Source organism: Aptenodytes patagonicus, chromosome 2 (genome assembly GCF_965638725.1).
Source record: "Aptenodytes patagonicus chromosome 2, bAptPat1.pri.cur, whole genome shotgun sequence".
Taxonomy (NCBI): Eukaryota; Metazoa; Chordata; class Aves; order Sphenisciformes; family Spheniscidae; genus Aptenodytes; species Aptenodytes patagonicus.
This window is the reverse complement of record NC_134950.1, coordinates 127712645-127728557: the sequence shown is the minus strand read 5'-3', so window position 1 is coordinate 127728557 and position 15913 is coordinate 127712645. Positions and strand designations below refer to the sequence as shown.

Below are 15913 nucleotides of genomic sequence, written 5' to 3'. Positions count from 1 at the left end.
AGACCATAATCTATAGTGGAATGGACCAGGAAGATTTTTTATTTATTTTAATTAATACAAGGAAGATAACTTCCTCTTCAGGGTTCCCTTCTGAGTCTGTCTCCCAGAGATTAGTCCCGTTACAGCCCTGAAGTCACAGTCTGAGAATGTCTTCAAAGGCATCTCTAAGGAAAATGTGTCTTTCTGTGGTCAGATGATTTCCTGAATTAAAAAAGGGGGGAAAAACCCAGAAAACAAAAATGTCTTTCATCATTATTGGTGTTCATCTTTCTCTGGAAAGCCTTTTATTTATGGATTAACTGGGAAAGCATCCCTTTCAGATTTTTCCTTTATGAGAAACATCCCCTTGAGGCACAAACGCAATTTGAACATGACTTGGAGATTCTGGTGGAAAGCTTTAATAGTGATAATAATAGCATCAAGTACTTGATCTTCATTTGTTTGCCATCTCTTGGGTTCTAAAGGCTGTGGGTCTGGCATGCTGTCATTCCTGTCAGATGAGTAGAAAAATGAGAACTGGAAAAGCAATTACAGCTGTTACTTTACTTCTGGTTTTTAATTACCTTTGAAAGATCACCCATGAGAGAGAATGATCTTCATGTGAATTCTCTTCATTTCCCATAAGGAAGTCAGAGAAAGTTTTTTGTTCACTTTTCTGAATTTAAGTAAGGATGGGGCCCCTACTCCAACTCAAGATGACGGCCTACAACATAGTTTGCTCTTTCCTTTTCAGTGACTTGGCTGCAAAATGTGAAAAGGCAGATAACCACAGCCTTTTCTCTGTCAGCGTATTTTCACTGCTATGTGTAACAGTGTGCTCTTATTAAACAAGTGAGGAAGGAAACCAAGAAAAGCCTCGCTGATGAAAGAACTGAGTGAAATCAGCTCTTCCCCCCCCCCCTCCCCAGTACACATAGGCATAAAGCAGACAAACCTACAAGCTAGATTTTGGCAAGATAAATTGGGGGGGGGGGGGGAAGGCAGGAGGACCCTGAAGGCTAAAGAGAGAGGTGATCCCCTTAAAAACATGATCTATCTGGGAGAATCCAAAAGTCTCTAAACAGGTGGTAATTTTGCAAAAGTAAAGCAAGTATAACAGTATGTATGCAGAATGCATGAGTTATGAAACGTTTACTAAAAACGACTAAAGACACCGTCAGAACTTTCCATCCTTTCAACTTATCTATACATCTACATAACTTGTTACATGTAAAGAACAATAGCTTTGCAAGACAACAAATTAATAAATTGCTGAGCTCTGACCTACAATTATAAACTCTCAACTACCTTATCCTATTTTGCATATCAAAGACAATAAAACAGTAAGCAAGTGTCCGATGCTGAAGCAGTGCACTAATGAATAGCTATCTGGAAACAGTTATAGATGAACTGAACCTGCCAGTTCCATCATAAACTACTACTGGCTTTAATGGCCCTGGTTTTTAAAAGCACAAAAGCAAAAATAAAACTGCTTAAAGACTTCATGATACAATAAACTACAAACACCACTGATTATTGCATCCTTCGTAATTCTTTTTATACTTATCTCCAATACTTCCCTATGTCTTTGGCTGTAGCTATCTCAGGATATCAAACACTGGTTTAAAGCATTACTTCAACCACTGACAAAAACAGCAAAGCAAAACCTGACATGGACTGTAGGTGAGTGAAAGGAAAAGGCCACCATTTTTGACATTTTGCTTATATATTATATTTTAAAATACAATATTCCTTTTTAATTACACAAATGAAGGTTAAGTAAAGAATTTTTTTGCTGGCTTTAGTTAAAAGCTAAAAAGTTAAAAATGCCGAACAAGAAAACAGTCACAACTGAGAAGAAATAAAACATGCAGGCAGAGGTAACCGTTATCATATTCCTTTGTGCCCAAGTTATGTGCCAAAAACATTGCAATGCAAGTGATCCAGATCCAGACAGCATCACACATGGACAGCTTAAATTTTGATAGTTGCCTGGTGTTTTGCCAATATTTTCCTCTGTCTTCTTTTCCTGGCTTTCCTGCACTTCTAAGTCCTCCTCAGGTGGGTGGATTATTACTGAAGGAATATCGTCACTGGCAGGTGACACCAGCAATTCCTTGCCCTGAAGTGGACTTGGCTGGGCACTTGTGGTTGGTGGGTGGCTGCAGGTAGGACTGGAGGGTGGTGTGTTTTGAGGGGTAGTTACGGGGGTTGTACACCTTGAGGTTGCCGGGGTTCCAGCTCTTGAAGAAGGAAGAAGGTAATTGAGAAGAACTGACAAACGGTTTTCTCCTCTCAGGGAAATATTTGAGGCAGAGAGACCTGTTCGCAAAGAGTGGCGGGAGGCTGAAAGGCCTTCCCCTGAGATAAAACAAATGAAACACCATGAAGCTTACAACAGGGATATACTAAAAAAACAGACACAAATATGCATTAACAATTTACATAGTAAATTGCAAGCTTTATGGGCCAAAAGTGTCACACTCATGCAAGTAAGACGAGATATGAGCAAATCTGATTTCAGACATTAGAAAAGTCAGAAAATTACTGATGAGTACTAATTAGAATGCCAAAAATATATGGGAGAAGATATTATCTTAAAGCCAGTAAGATTTGTTAATATAACACCAAAAAAAAAAAAAAATTTGTATCTCTTGAAACTGATTCTTACGTTTTCCTAAAAGAATTTCTCATTCTAAATTGCACAGCAGCTACCTTTAATGCCATCCAAAAAATACATTTAAAAAATCATTAGCAGCCAAAACTTTACAAGGCCTCACAGTTAGCTGCATCCATTATATACAAAGAATTGTTAATTTTTAAAATTAAAATATTTCAAAATGAAATGCTCAAACATATCTAATCATGTTACATGCAACTGTCTTCCAGTAAGTGTCTCGTTTTAATAAGAAGTTTCCTAGCCAGCTGTAGTCTCAATACATAGTTTCAAAGATGAGATAAATAGTCCCTTCTCCATTTCTTCTTGCTGTGACTTACCAAGTATCCCCATTTGCCTAAAACCAAACATGTTGCTCCAAAATCCATTGTTATTTTTCTTGCCCTATCCAGTTTCAATGTCCCACTAATTTCATATAAAGAGAACATAGTCTTGTCATGGTGTCCTCAGATTTAAGTTTCTAGTGGATTTCAGTTCTTCCTTAAGCAGGAAGAGAGACTGTCTATCCTCGTATCAGTACTTCCATTAGAAGGTCTAGCAATACCATTCCTCCTGTTTACCACAAACACTTTTCTTGGGATGGCAGTCTCCTTGAGAAGAATACTGCTTACTTCTCCTACAATCCCCAAAGTCAAAAACGTGCTGTTTTCACGTACCTTGCCATCAAGCAAGGAAACAGCAAACTAGACACATTTAGTCTCACGTTTATACTAGGCACTACAGAGACCACTAAGTTGAACAACGATAGAACAATTTACAAGAAGGAAGCGCAGAAAGTATGCCTAAGTAAAGGTCACATTCTTCCCCCACCCCCTCCCCCAATGGAAAAGTGGATCCTACAGATACAATCTTGATTTAAACTAAGAACAAAAGCCTCAAAGACCAACTATTAAAACTGCAGTGCAGTAAAGACAAGAGGACCAATAAAGCAAACTGGCTGATTTTGTCTATATTAATCACTACAGTAATAACTAGACTTCTGTCAGTATATCTGTGATGAATCATGAACATGAGATATCCTAACACACACAGGTGTAAAAAGGAGCCTAAAAAGTATTATGCACATATGCAAGTTTGGTTTACCGGTTTATTAGAGGGTAACCATAGGATTATAAAGAAAAAGTAAATCAGTATACGCTGGCAAAGAGTGCATCATGTTATACCGGTTTCTTATTTCAGCATATATTCCGTATTCTGTTGTAGGAATAGTATTAAGAATAAAATGCACTGGAAAGTGGAAGTGATACGTGAAAAGCAACTGACAAGCAAGAGACCTCGAATACAAAATTCTCAGAATTATAACTGGGGATACAGGTGTTAAAGAATGGGCAAAACCAAGTTTATATGTGAAATTTTCATGTTTGCTAAACAAAACAGGAAAGTCAGAAGTGATAGAAGAAATTATGCTCTTATATAAATTATTTGTATTTTCATTCTAGAGAAAATAATTCTGAAACTATCAGGGAAATATCTGAGCATGCAGCATATATTCACTAGCTAACAAAAAGTATCAGCAAGCTTGGACATTTGCCAGAGCATACTCCAAGTATGTATCGAACTCGGAGCTCCCAACAAGCACTTAACTAAGTGGAACATGTTCTAAGCAATGAGGCATCTTTCAAGACAGGAAAGAAACTTCACTTCAAGGAGTGATTCATGAAATGAGTACTAAGTTTTCACTAAACTAAAACATTTCAGTTGAAATTATATGTGTCTTAGTTAATGCAAGGCAAAAGAAAGCATAAAGAACAGAGACTGAAATAGAGGCCATAAGAAATACAAGAATAAAAATATGCTGCTCTGCAGTATATATTGCTATTTGGACTTTGGAACTGGATGTCTAGAGTAAATGTATTGATATTCCAGAATATTTTCAGAATTGGTTCAATAAAAGATGTAGTACAGCCTATAAAAATATTCCAAATACCTTTCTTGGGTTTGGGTTTGTTTTTTTTTTCCCCTGTTAGATCCTTCTCTACAAAACAAGGTAAAAATAAACAGTGTTCTACCTAAAAGTAATTTCTTCACCATTAGGATAGTGAACTTTTTCTAGTCATATTAACATAACAACACTGGATTAAAACACAGTAATTGTCAGCATCACTGAACTCATGACACGACCACAAAGTAAATCTCTAGTATAAAGACTGAATAAGCAAGTAGGATCCATCTGACAAACATATAAAGCTATGCCACAATGCTGAAATTCCTCAAACATTACACATTTTATTCAAGCATATCCTAAAAAACATTAGGATCAATGTGGGTCTATTTCTATACTTCAAAACAATAATGCATGCTACGTATACAGGCAGGAGGTAGAATGTTTGTGTAAGTTCAAAAATACACAGAAACATCATCCACAGCTACACACAGCACACATTGTTATCATTAGTTCTTTGCTTATCAAGAAGGAAACACTTATCTGCTATTTTCAGCTGAATTTTCCTTCATCTCCCAGTGAGAACATTATTTAAGAGGTTAGAACAAACTGGATGCTACAACTTATCTCACCATTTCGTTCAAGCAAGTGAGGGTCAGAATGTTTCTTGCCTATATCTGCAAAAGACCGAACCAGGGGAATCCGATTGCTGAATTTTTTCTCATTCTGATGATGGTGCCTTTTTAGAAGAGCCTCTCTCACATTCTCTCTTATGGATTCATCGAGCTGGCCAGAGGCAATCATGTTGTCCAAAACCATATCTACATAACAACAACAAAAAAAATTATACACATATATATATATATAGCACTATCAAATATCTCCTTCACCACACTCAAGCACTGTAGTTGCACCAAATAATAAAAAAAAAAATCTATTTTAAAAAAAGAAAAGTCTTTTCTTTAGCAAAGTCATCTTCAAGAATCCACAGGAAATTTTCAAAGATGTCACTAAATCAGCAAATGTGAGAATAAGGAAAGCACAACATGCAGATCCAAGAGACAGTATTTATTAGTAGCATCATTTTAAGAGATACGTTACTTAATATTTTATAATTTATTGTCATTTACTTCAACTTTCAACGGCTACTCCCTTAAAAAAAAAAAAAAAAAAAAAGCATCTACATATTCAACAACCCTCCACTAGAAGTGAACACACAAAGACAGAAACACAATGGAGAACAGATTTCTGAAGACAGTCTTAACCTGGTGTTCCCTATTTTGAAAGTATACAACTATACAAAAGTGAAAGTTATTATAGAATGAGATGAATTCCCTAACTCCTTCAGATGCCCTAAGTTCCCAAGTCTCTCTACCAAACTTCATGCGATTCACATGCTTTACAAGAGGAAGTGTAAAACAAAAGCTAGTTATATCATCTAAAACTAACTAAGCAGCTGTCAAACAACACCAAGTTTCGAAAGGGCATCTCATCAGTATGATCACACCAGGAAAGAAAGCCTGCATGTCTGGGAAAATATTTGCTGTGATTTCTTAGCTACCTTTTTATTTTATTTTCATTAATTTAAAAAAAAAAAAAAAAAAAACCACACCAAACAAAACAAACAAACAAAAAAAACCCAACAAAAAACCCAGCACCTGCACAAATCAACATGAACCTATGTGACAACTTTTAAAATATATTTTGCCAGTCTTAACTGATGTATCAAGAACCTAACTGTATTGGTAAACTGCAATTACATAGAACTCTTCACAATGAAAAAGGTTATGGCTCAGAATACCTTACAAACAGAATTATATGCAGCAAAGTCTCTGTCAGTACAGTGCAGCTTCCTTCTGGGATTACTGGCAACACCACCTTTTGTTATAGCTTCTCAAAAGGAAACCGGCCACCCTCTCTCCTGTTTTTTGTAAGAACCAAGAATACCTACTAGGTATTCCTGGCTCAGGGAAACAAGACAACACATTTGTACGCCAAGGATTGTTATCCTACATGCTTCATAATGGCACCTAAAATTAACCTGAAACAAATTCAATCTCTTAAGACATCCTAGTTCCAACTAAAATGCCTGCTATTAAAAGACTGCTCTTTACACAGAATTAAGCAATAACTATTTTTCTTATGTATTAAAATTATTGCTAAATTCAATTATTAAAAATAAATTAAAAACCAAAACGTTACTTTTACAAACCATGTATTGAACACTCTTACTCTAAGTCAGGAACATAGGAAGGGAATACCAATTTCCTGAGTGAATTCTGAAGATTTCAAAACAAAACAAGAAAATGTTTCAAGCACTGCCAAAGCTCTTAATGCCAAAACACCTTGTCCTTCACATACATGTTGGTCAGCCCTAAGCCTAGCATGATTCCTGAGAAGGCATTCCACTCTGTGGTACCTGTAGCAAGAGATACCAGGAAAATTATGTAAAACTCGTTCAAAGGCATTCAGGCTAAGCGGGGGGGGGGGTGTGTGTGTGCGTGTGTATGAAGAAGTCATATATGAAGAAGTCTTCAAAGCTGATTTTATAGTATCCGAAATGACCATGTGATTAGTGAGGACGCTCAACGTAATAGGTCAAACAACATGTACAAAATTTATTTCTGCTCACCTCTTATAAAGGTGAAAAAAATACCAGATGTGCAACAATCAACTGCACTAATGGCATCAAGTTAACATCAGCCAAGTTATGATTAATAATTATGGTACTAAAGTGCACAAATAAGTCCTAAAATGTTCTGGCAGATATTTACATTTCATCTGTAGAATCAAAGAACACATTCAGGGATTAGAACATAAAGGCAAATTCTGGGCCTCAGCCTAAAACATGTAATAAAGGAGGTCCTCCTCATCCAGCGTAGCTCCTTCTAAGTGAAGGCTGTGGGATCAGCTCTTTACAACCAGATGAAGAAAACTGCAGTAAGCATGCACACACCTATTTCTTCAATATAGTATTTTCAACAACATAAAAAGACACCATCAAAAACGTCTCAAGTTATAGATTAAAATTCAGGAATAAAATATTTAAAAAAAAAAGTTTTGCGGCAACCTGCTATCTCATCTAGCGTGTTTGCTCTCATGTCCAACATGACCGTCCCATTAAGAATACAGCTTCGCAGTTCAAAGAGACTGTGCAGAGACAGAGTTGCTACATAAGGCTTGCTCCATCGATCACCACCATCTTCAACATCCTCTTCAAATTTTAGCCACCTGAAATGCATACACATATTTATATTTCTCCTGGAAGACAGACAATTTGGCAAGCAATCCCATTCTTCCCTGTGGCTTCTGTATGACATGGAACAGGAAATCTCATCAGCCCATACCAGCTTTCATTTTCTCAGACAACTCAACTGAGTGACAGTCACATTTTTATCAGGCCTTTTAACCACACTCAACTGTTTTAGTTTTCACCCATTTTATTTCTTTTGGTTTGAACAATACCTGTCTATTCACGAGTTCTTGTGAACAGCGTGGCACTGTGCCTTGTTACTTGATTTGCCTATCTCAGTTTCATCAGCATTTTAGGGTTAGAAAGCTGTCTGAAACAAACCGTATACAATGTTCAAGTCTCCTAGGGTGCTAAGTCAGACATTTAAGAGCTAGGTAATACTAATATGTGTAACTATAAATTTATCTTGATTCTGACTCACAGGCGTTATGTAAATTGAACTTCTGCAAAAGCCAGCATGCAATAAGGTAATTAGAAGTACTGAATGCAGAAGAATTTATTACAACGCGTATGTAGAAGGAAGCAACTAAACCAATATGGGCCAAAAATAATCGTGGCATCCTGTAATGTTCTTGCATGCAATTTGCAAAAAATTAGTCAAATACTATTTAAGAAGAACATGTGTAAATACCCAATTTTCTTTATGTTTGAGTGAAAAAATTTTACACTAATATATCAGCAATAATAGAGCAAAGAGATTTCCGAGATTGTAAATACCATGCTCCATGGCTGAACACCCGTATTTATAACTAAACACAGTTGTACCTTTCACAATGCTTGGCATGATCAGTTTTAGGAAAGTCAACACAGCACCAGTAAGACTGGGAGTCTCCTGAGAAACCATACTGATTCTTCCAGAGTTGGATAAAAACAACAAAAGTTTTAATTTGCTGAGCATGAATTGAGTGAACAACTCCTATAGTTCATGAAAATTCTAACCTAGACCTCATTTGCAGTTCTTTTTAAATAAAATCACTATTGATATACCTTGAAACAATCTACTTCTAGCATACCTAGCCGTTTCTTTCCATTCATATTCTTCTCCATCCCTGAAGCAAAGTTCATCCATTTCAGTGAAGAGATCATGGGGAATGTGTTCGTCATCATCTTCAGTACCCAAGATAAACTGCACTCGTTGGGATGGCGTGTCTTGAAGAAAAGGAGAAACTGAACAATTAAAAGAATTCATACTTCTATTATGCAAGAAACACCATCTAACAGTTAAATCTCCTGCTCTCAGTTAGAAATATGAAGCAGAATATCCTCTTCAAGAGGGAAAAGGAACGAAACAAACATGGACGTTTCTTTAAAAGCAGGCCCTTTTAAAATTTTTCACTGTTTTCTGAAAACAAAACATATGGAAATTTATGTTTATGTAACGCAATTAAGTATTTTTAGCTCTTCTACAGATTAACAATATGAAAATTAATATCAACAACAAAATTAGTAAGAAAGTAAAAATTAATCTACCAAAGAACTAGAAACCTTGTTTTCACTTTGAGAACAAAATAAATTATACCATCATGACACAGACACTGATTAAAGGAGCGGGGGGGAAACCCCAACAGGCTGACAGAAACAAATAGCTTGACTTATAGATTGGTTGCCCTAGTAATAGTTCAAGATACTGAATAGCTGGCTTTTGATCAAACGATAATAATTTGTATTTGGGAGGGGAAGTTTTGAAGATGGATGAAAAAAGAACTGTAGGAGAATGGTAAAAGGGGACTTGTCAAAGTATTCCCATTTGAAAACTCCTTTGTTTCAGGGAACTGGCCCCATGTAGAACATGGTTCTAGTCACAGAAAGGTGACAGCGAACAGCATCGTGTCCACGCTTGAAGTGGAACATTGCACCATAACATTCCCATTCATTACAGTCTAGGAATGAAAGCAGGCTTGAGGTCTTGAAGAAAAACTGCTAAGAGTGCAGCTAAATAATTTCATTTCAGAGAATGATATGACAAAGTCATCATCTCTTGAGGATAAGGGGTGAGCCAGAGGGGGGTGGTGTCTGATCCAAAACTAAAACTTAGGAGGCAGTACAATTCCTTTACTAACAGACAGCAAGAAGGCTGAAGAAAATATTTTAATGGATTATTGATCAAATTACCATGTCAAATGCTGCTTCACAGCTATATTCATACTTTCAAAAATCTTAAGTGACAGAGGAAGAGTATTACAAGACTACACAATCTGAAAAAAAGGTGTCTAATTTAAATAACAGATTGTTATGCTACAGGCGAGTATTACAAAGCTCCAGTCTAACCTATTCAGTGCAGGCTGCTCAACATTCACACAGACACCTGGATGAATTCCAACAGCTTATGATTTAGATAAAACACAACAAAATCCTTGCCTGATGGTACGTAGAAAGACATTAATTACAGTGAGAATAAGAGAAACAGCACAAACCAAACAATGTTTAAGCACAGGGTAGCTACTGTAAGTTTATTTTCAAGAGACACAAAGAACTCTCACAACAGATTTCTTACCATATGATGGAGATTCTCGGCCATCCTCTCTGTCAGTCTCTTTTTCTTTTTTTCTTCTGTGATGCCTGTGCCCACGATGTCTATGCCGTCGACGGCCTTGTTTTCCAAATGGGACGTGAACTCCAATATACACAGCTCTGTGGCCTTTTCAAGAAAGTTTAAAAGGAAACAATTAAACAAAAAACGACCTCCTGCCCAAATTTAGTGTCTTAGTCAAAAAGACAAGGAGTTTGACAAAAAGAAACCCCAAAGCACTTAGCAAAACTACATTTAGTGAACAAATATTACTATTTCCTTTCTGTCCTTCCCTGGTGTCAAGGAACTAGGTGCTATACTCATTTCCCTGATAAACTGAATAAGAATATGGCCCAATTTAAGAACTCAGTTGTGAAACAAGTAATATAGAGACACAAGCATAACCTGTAACGCTGAAAGAAACTACCTGATGAACACCAGGGCAAGGCAGAGAAATTACATGATACTCCTCTTGTTTGCAGGGATTCATATCAGGACAGTCATTACAATAGCAAGATGTAATTTTCTAGTTCAGTTTATGAACTTCATTAAGAAATTCCCCATCGTTTAGAGTCTGCAAGGAGTTTTCTCTGCTTGAATGAACTGCCAATATTTCTTCAAGTAGCATGTGACACATCTAGGTGAACCTGATGTTCAACTATATCACCAATTTAGCATCAGTTTAGGAGTGTAAATATTTGGAAATGTATGCCAAAACATCAAATAACTTACAGAGGAGGGGGGGGAGGGGGGCAGGGGTGTCTATTCTAGAGTTTTTTAATAAATTTAGGTAGTGCATCCTCAAAGTAATACATACTGCTCTTAAAATCATGTACTTTCAACATCTTGTTTTCCCTTTGACTTTTCACATTAAGGCAATACTAGCATCAACAACTTGGCAAAAGAAATCAATCAACAGACTGTTATGAACATATTACTACCATGTCTCCTGTAATGGAGTTAGCATATACAATAACCTTTCCAATTCCTTTTTAAACAAACAATCTCAGGAAGAGACACATTAACTATAAGCCTGGAGGTTAACGCTAAATACTTTGTTTCATACTGTAGAAGAGTTATTACAGAAGACTGACATTAACAAAAGGAAAAGGAAGTGGTTTTCCACTTTTGCAGAGATGCAAATTCAGCAAATTTATAGAAGACAACCAAGCCCTAAGAGTTGTGACTGTACACATACATGCACGTATATATGTGTGTAGCGCGCGTGCGCACACACATACTAGATTAAGGATATTGAAAAATTCTGGCGATTACAGAGCTTTAAATAAAAAAAAAAGTGGTAGTATGTCAAACTTGTTTTCCAAGAAAAGCATCTCTAAGCCCAAAAAGATACACAAAACCTTTATATAAAGCAGTATTTTTACAGTGCTACATGAGTAAAAAGACTAAGCAAAAATCAGTAATAATGCATGAGTAGCTTCAATGTTTAATTAATTTGGTCAAGATTCCTTTTCAAATTACAAGACCTGACTCTTGACAGACTTCCAACACTAGTTTTAATTAGAGTCGACTGATTGGCACTATGACCAAACCTGAAATTAAGCATATTAAAAGCTATTTGTTTCCATGTAAGAGTGGAAAACAGATTAATTTGTTGAAGCATTCATCAGTCCTATCTATAGAGAGAGACTTTTCTGTTGTGAGCTTCTTCCAGCAAGAACACTCAGCCCCTGCCAGTCAGCCTGACCTTCACCCTCCACAACTACTACGCACAATGCAATTCCCGGAGAAATTAATGCAAATGTAACACCTAAACGTAAATCAACGCACTCAATGTATAATATGACCAGGTGGCACCATTAACAATGGTCACGTTATTGATACCATCGTGATACAATAATCTTGTGTATAGGGAAAGTGAAATTACTAGGTTCAAAAATAGCTGCACTACTCACCACACCCCACTCACTGCAAACGCCATTATCATCCCTGTTAGGATTTTTGTTTTATTTTATATATTCAGTTAGCAAGTATTAAACTATAGTTTTATCTACATAGTTAAACAGTTTTATTCATTGCCAAAGTGTTTAACTTTTTGCAGGAACTATTTTTTCCTAAGAGAAACTCAAACATATTTCTAGTAATAGAGCATTTTATATTATCAGCTTGTTCTAACATACTTAGTAAGACTGTTTTAAGCATATGTTCTGATCATTGCACAAAAAAAACTTGCAGGTGATTACTTTCTAGAAAATTTCAGGAATCTGAAATTGTTCAAGATTTTACTTCCTGAAAAATTAGGAGGACTTCCACATCTTGGTCTCTTGCTGTTCCCATAAATTAAGACAAAAATCCCACATTTTTTTCTGTACTAAAGAACAAACAAAAATCCCATACAATTTTTTCAAGAGCCTCCATCTTAAACAATTCACCCTGCTATTGCAAAAATTAGCATTTGTAATAGTGTGATCATTTCCATAGTCAAAGACCACATTGCTGCATGGAGGAGAGATGGAACAAGGAAAAGAGAAATCTCTCTCCTATTACAAAACTGCAGTGTGACTGAAATTTTTTTTCAACAGAAAAGTTTGGAGGAGAGCAGACACGTTGCAAAGGGACAGGTAAAAGCCAGGGAAAACCGAGCTGAAATAAGCAACAAACCGAAGGTGCTTTTAAACAACTTGCGACCATAGCAAATTGCTTTCCTGCCCAAAATGCACTGCCCTCTCAGCTATCACTATGTCCACATGCCTCATAGCCGCTTCAAGGCACACCGAGTAGGTACTGCCAACTTAGTCCTCAACCCGGGCAGCCAGCCCACAACCTACAACACTCGGTATTACTTTCTACTCCAGAAGGAAACTTTAAAGACAGTGCCTTCTCACTACCCCAACAGGTCAGGGTATCACAAGGACAGGGGAACAGGCTAGCAACAGGTTATCCTACCCTTCGGCCCATGCTGCCCAGAAGCGACTACTGTGTGAATGACTATTTCCTCATGTAGACACTGTCTTGCAGGCAAATGTAAAAAACAAGGCTACCTTCCCCAAATCACTTCTGTATATGCAAAGTGATCATCAGACTGCTACACCTGCAACTTTATTTTGGGACTAATGCGAAATACTGACAAGCAAGATCATTTTCAGCAATTATTAAGTAAAACGCATCACAATCTAATGTAATTCTACCAGAATAACTTCAAGAAAAAACTTAATGTTGAAAGAGAGCCTCTGAATTTTTTTGTTTTGTTTTTCAGAGCAAGCACGGCGGTGGCAATACAGTAGACTAACCAAGAAAAGTTTGGCTATTGCAAACAGCAGCTTATGAGTGGCACCAGGCTCTTCCTTAAGAAAGGGACCTTTTTTTTGGTATCACAGACATTCATAAACAAAGACATCTCCACTACTACCTAGGAAATCCAAAACTACTGCTGTTGAGTATACTACCATGATTACCCAAACACATATTTCAGGTATATTCAACTCCAAAAGGGAGGACAAAACTGCATAATAGAAGTTGGATAAGCTTAACCTTAATTCTAACTCCACAAAGCAAAGCACTGAGAAGCCCTCTAAAAATAAAGCCAGCTGTATTGAGTAGGTCTGTGTTCCCTTAAATTTCATTATTCAGATAGGAATAATTAATGTTTGCAGATGGACAGATAAAGATTTACTTACAAACACAATTTACAAGGAAAAACAAAACCAAAACAAGAACACGGGGATTTTTGTCCTTCATTCCCAATGAACAGGGCAAAACAACTTACAGTTCCCTTCACCCTGGCAAAAAAAAAAAAAAAAAAAAAGCCAGAAAGGCAAGTAATATAATAGCAATGGAGAAAAAATTAACTCTAAAAAGGTTGGAATTCATATTACTAGCATCAGTGTTATTTCTAAAAGGAACACAAACTTTTACTTGAATATTGTTTTTAAAAGCTTGAAAGGTACAATTATGTGACCTTCAAAGCTTTATTCACACAAACATCTGCACCACAGTACTACTCTCCAGCAAAGCTTGTTATAGAATTACTTTAAACTAATAATCAATAGAATTAGTAGACTGCCTGATTCTAAGTTTAGTAATACAAAGCTCAAGAGATAGTTGTTCACTTTAATCTAACATGACTTTATCCAAGCTTACTATTCAAATCCACCAAGAGTATTTACTACTTAAGGTCCTTATCAGTATGAGACAAATTTAAATGTTAGGAGCTTGCTACATGTCTCCACCACATGGTTAGTCTTACTCCAAAAGTCAGTTTGTATCGAGTCCTATAAAATTTTCTATTCGAAAATGCTGTTTAAGTTCCCCAATTTCTTCCCAAAGCCCTAAGAAAATGGTAACAGAAGACTTCTAAGTCCAAGAGAGATCAAAAACATATATCCAAAAATGCTCTATGTGGCGACCTTTTAAGTGCAATTCCACACAGAACTTTCTTTTTTCTAACCATCATTTTGTTAGCTAGATGCCTTTTAAGCTTCATACAAAGAAGGACTTTCTTCCCCATGTTAACAAGGGAAAACAAAGAAAATCAAGTTAACATCTATGTGAATTCTCAAATCCTGTTACTTAGAAGTTTGAACTGCAGAGATCATATATTAATTACGGTTGTACGGGACACCTGGAGGTGGGCTATCTGGTCCAATCTTGCTCAAAGTACAGCCAACTTCAAAGCTGAAGCCATCTTTTTGACCAGGTTGGTTGGGATGACAGCCAGCCAAGCTTTGAGAATCTGTAAGGACAGATACTCAACAGCCTCTCCAGGCAACCTATTCCAATGCATGAAAAAAAATCTCTAATATCCAATCAGCACTTCCAATACTGCATCTTGTGTGCTCCCCCTCACCCTTTCACTATGCACCTCCAACAAGAGTCAGACTCCATCCTCTTCATAAGCTCCCAACAGTCTGCTGAAGACAAAAACTTCATGACAAGAATTACTGTTTTTCCAAAAATCTTCAGATAAAAATCTGAAAGATAGATCATTTATTTTACACGGAAGCCTTTATTTAATCAAATAATGTCATAATCTATCTTGTCCCAGCATGGAATTTTCCAGTATGGAAAAACTGGAGGATCTGAGATCCTAATCTGTTCCTTAAGATCATAAAACGGGAAGAAAAGCGGGGGGGCGGGGAAGAAGCGCTATGCGCTGTTAGTGTCTTCTAACTCACATCCCCAAACACATTACCCTAGTAGGAAGCATTTGAAATCTATCATCATCTTATGCCTTGATATTAATTCCCCTTACGTAACAGAAAGTACTTGTACATACAAAAATAAGCTCAATGCAATTTATTAGCACAACTTCTACCTTTTCTGTTACAGGTCTGTTCTGAAGGTAGAAGGACACAGATGGGAAAAATAATCTTAGGTGTATGGAAGAAGTAAAGAGTGCCCAAAACAACTTCATAGCCCAAAGGTCTCCTCCAAATATTCTCTGCTCTGGTGAAACCTAAGGAACAAGTAGAATCCCTCCTTTACACCACCACCGTCCTTTTGTTTAAAGTTAAATTATTTATAATTAAAATTCTGAAAATTCACTCAAGTCAGTAATTCACTGAAAATACTGCTACTATGCTAATTCTCTAATTTTCTAACGAAAAGTAATGCCACATTTCTGCAGTATGCAATTAAATGTACAATTTAATA

General features: G+C 36.6%; 1 protein-coding gene across 4 annotated transcripts in view; it reads right to left on the bottom strand.

Annotated features, from left to right (window-relative positions):
• SLC4A7 (solute carrier family 4 member 7) overlaps positions 1 to 15913 on the bottom strand; it is a 98381-nt gene that overhangs the window by 36464 nt on the left and 46004 nt on the right. For 3 of the 4 annotated variants that reach the window (XM_076331148.1, XM_076331150.1, XM_076331149.1), the window contains exons 3-6: positions 10286 to 10429; positions 8805 to 8940; positions 7609 to 7769; positions 5171 to 5359 (exon numbers count right to left, since the gene is read on the bottom strand). In XM_076331148.1, the coding sequence (XP_076187263.1) occupies positions 5171 to 5359; positions 7609 to 7769; positions 8805 to 8940; positions 10286 to 10429 (630 nt within the window). Of the gene's footprint in view, positions 1 to 1971; positions 2341 to 5170; positions 5360 to 7608; positions 7770 to 8804; positions 8941 to 10285; positions 10430 to 15913 lie in introns of all 4 variants that reach the window. The other variant, XM_076331151.1, reaches the window with a different exon arrangement.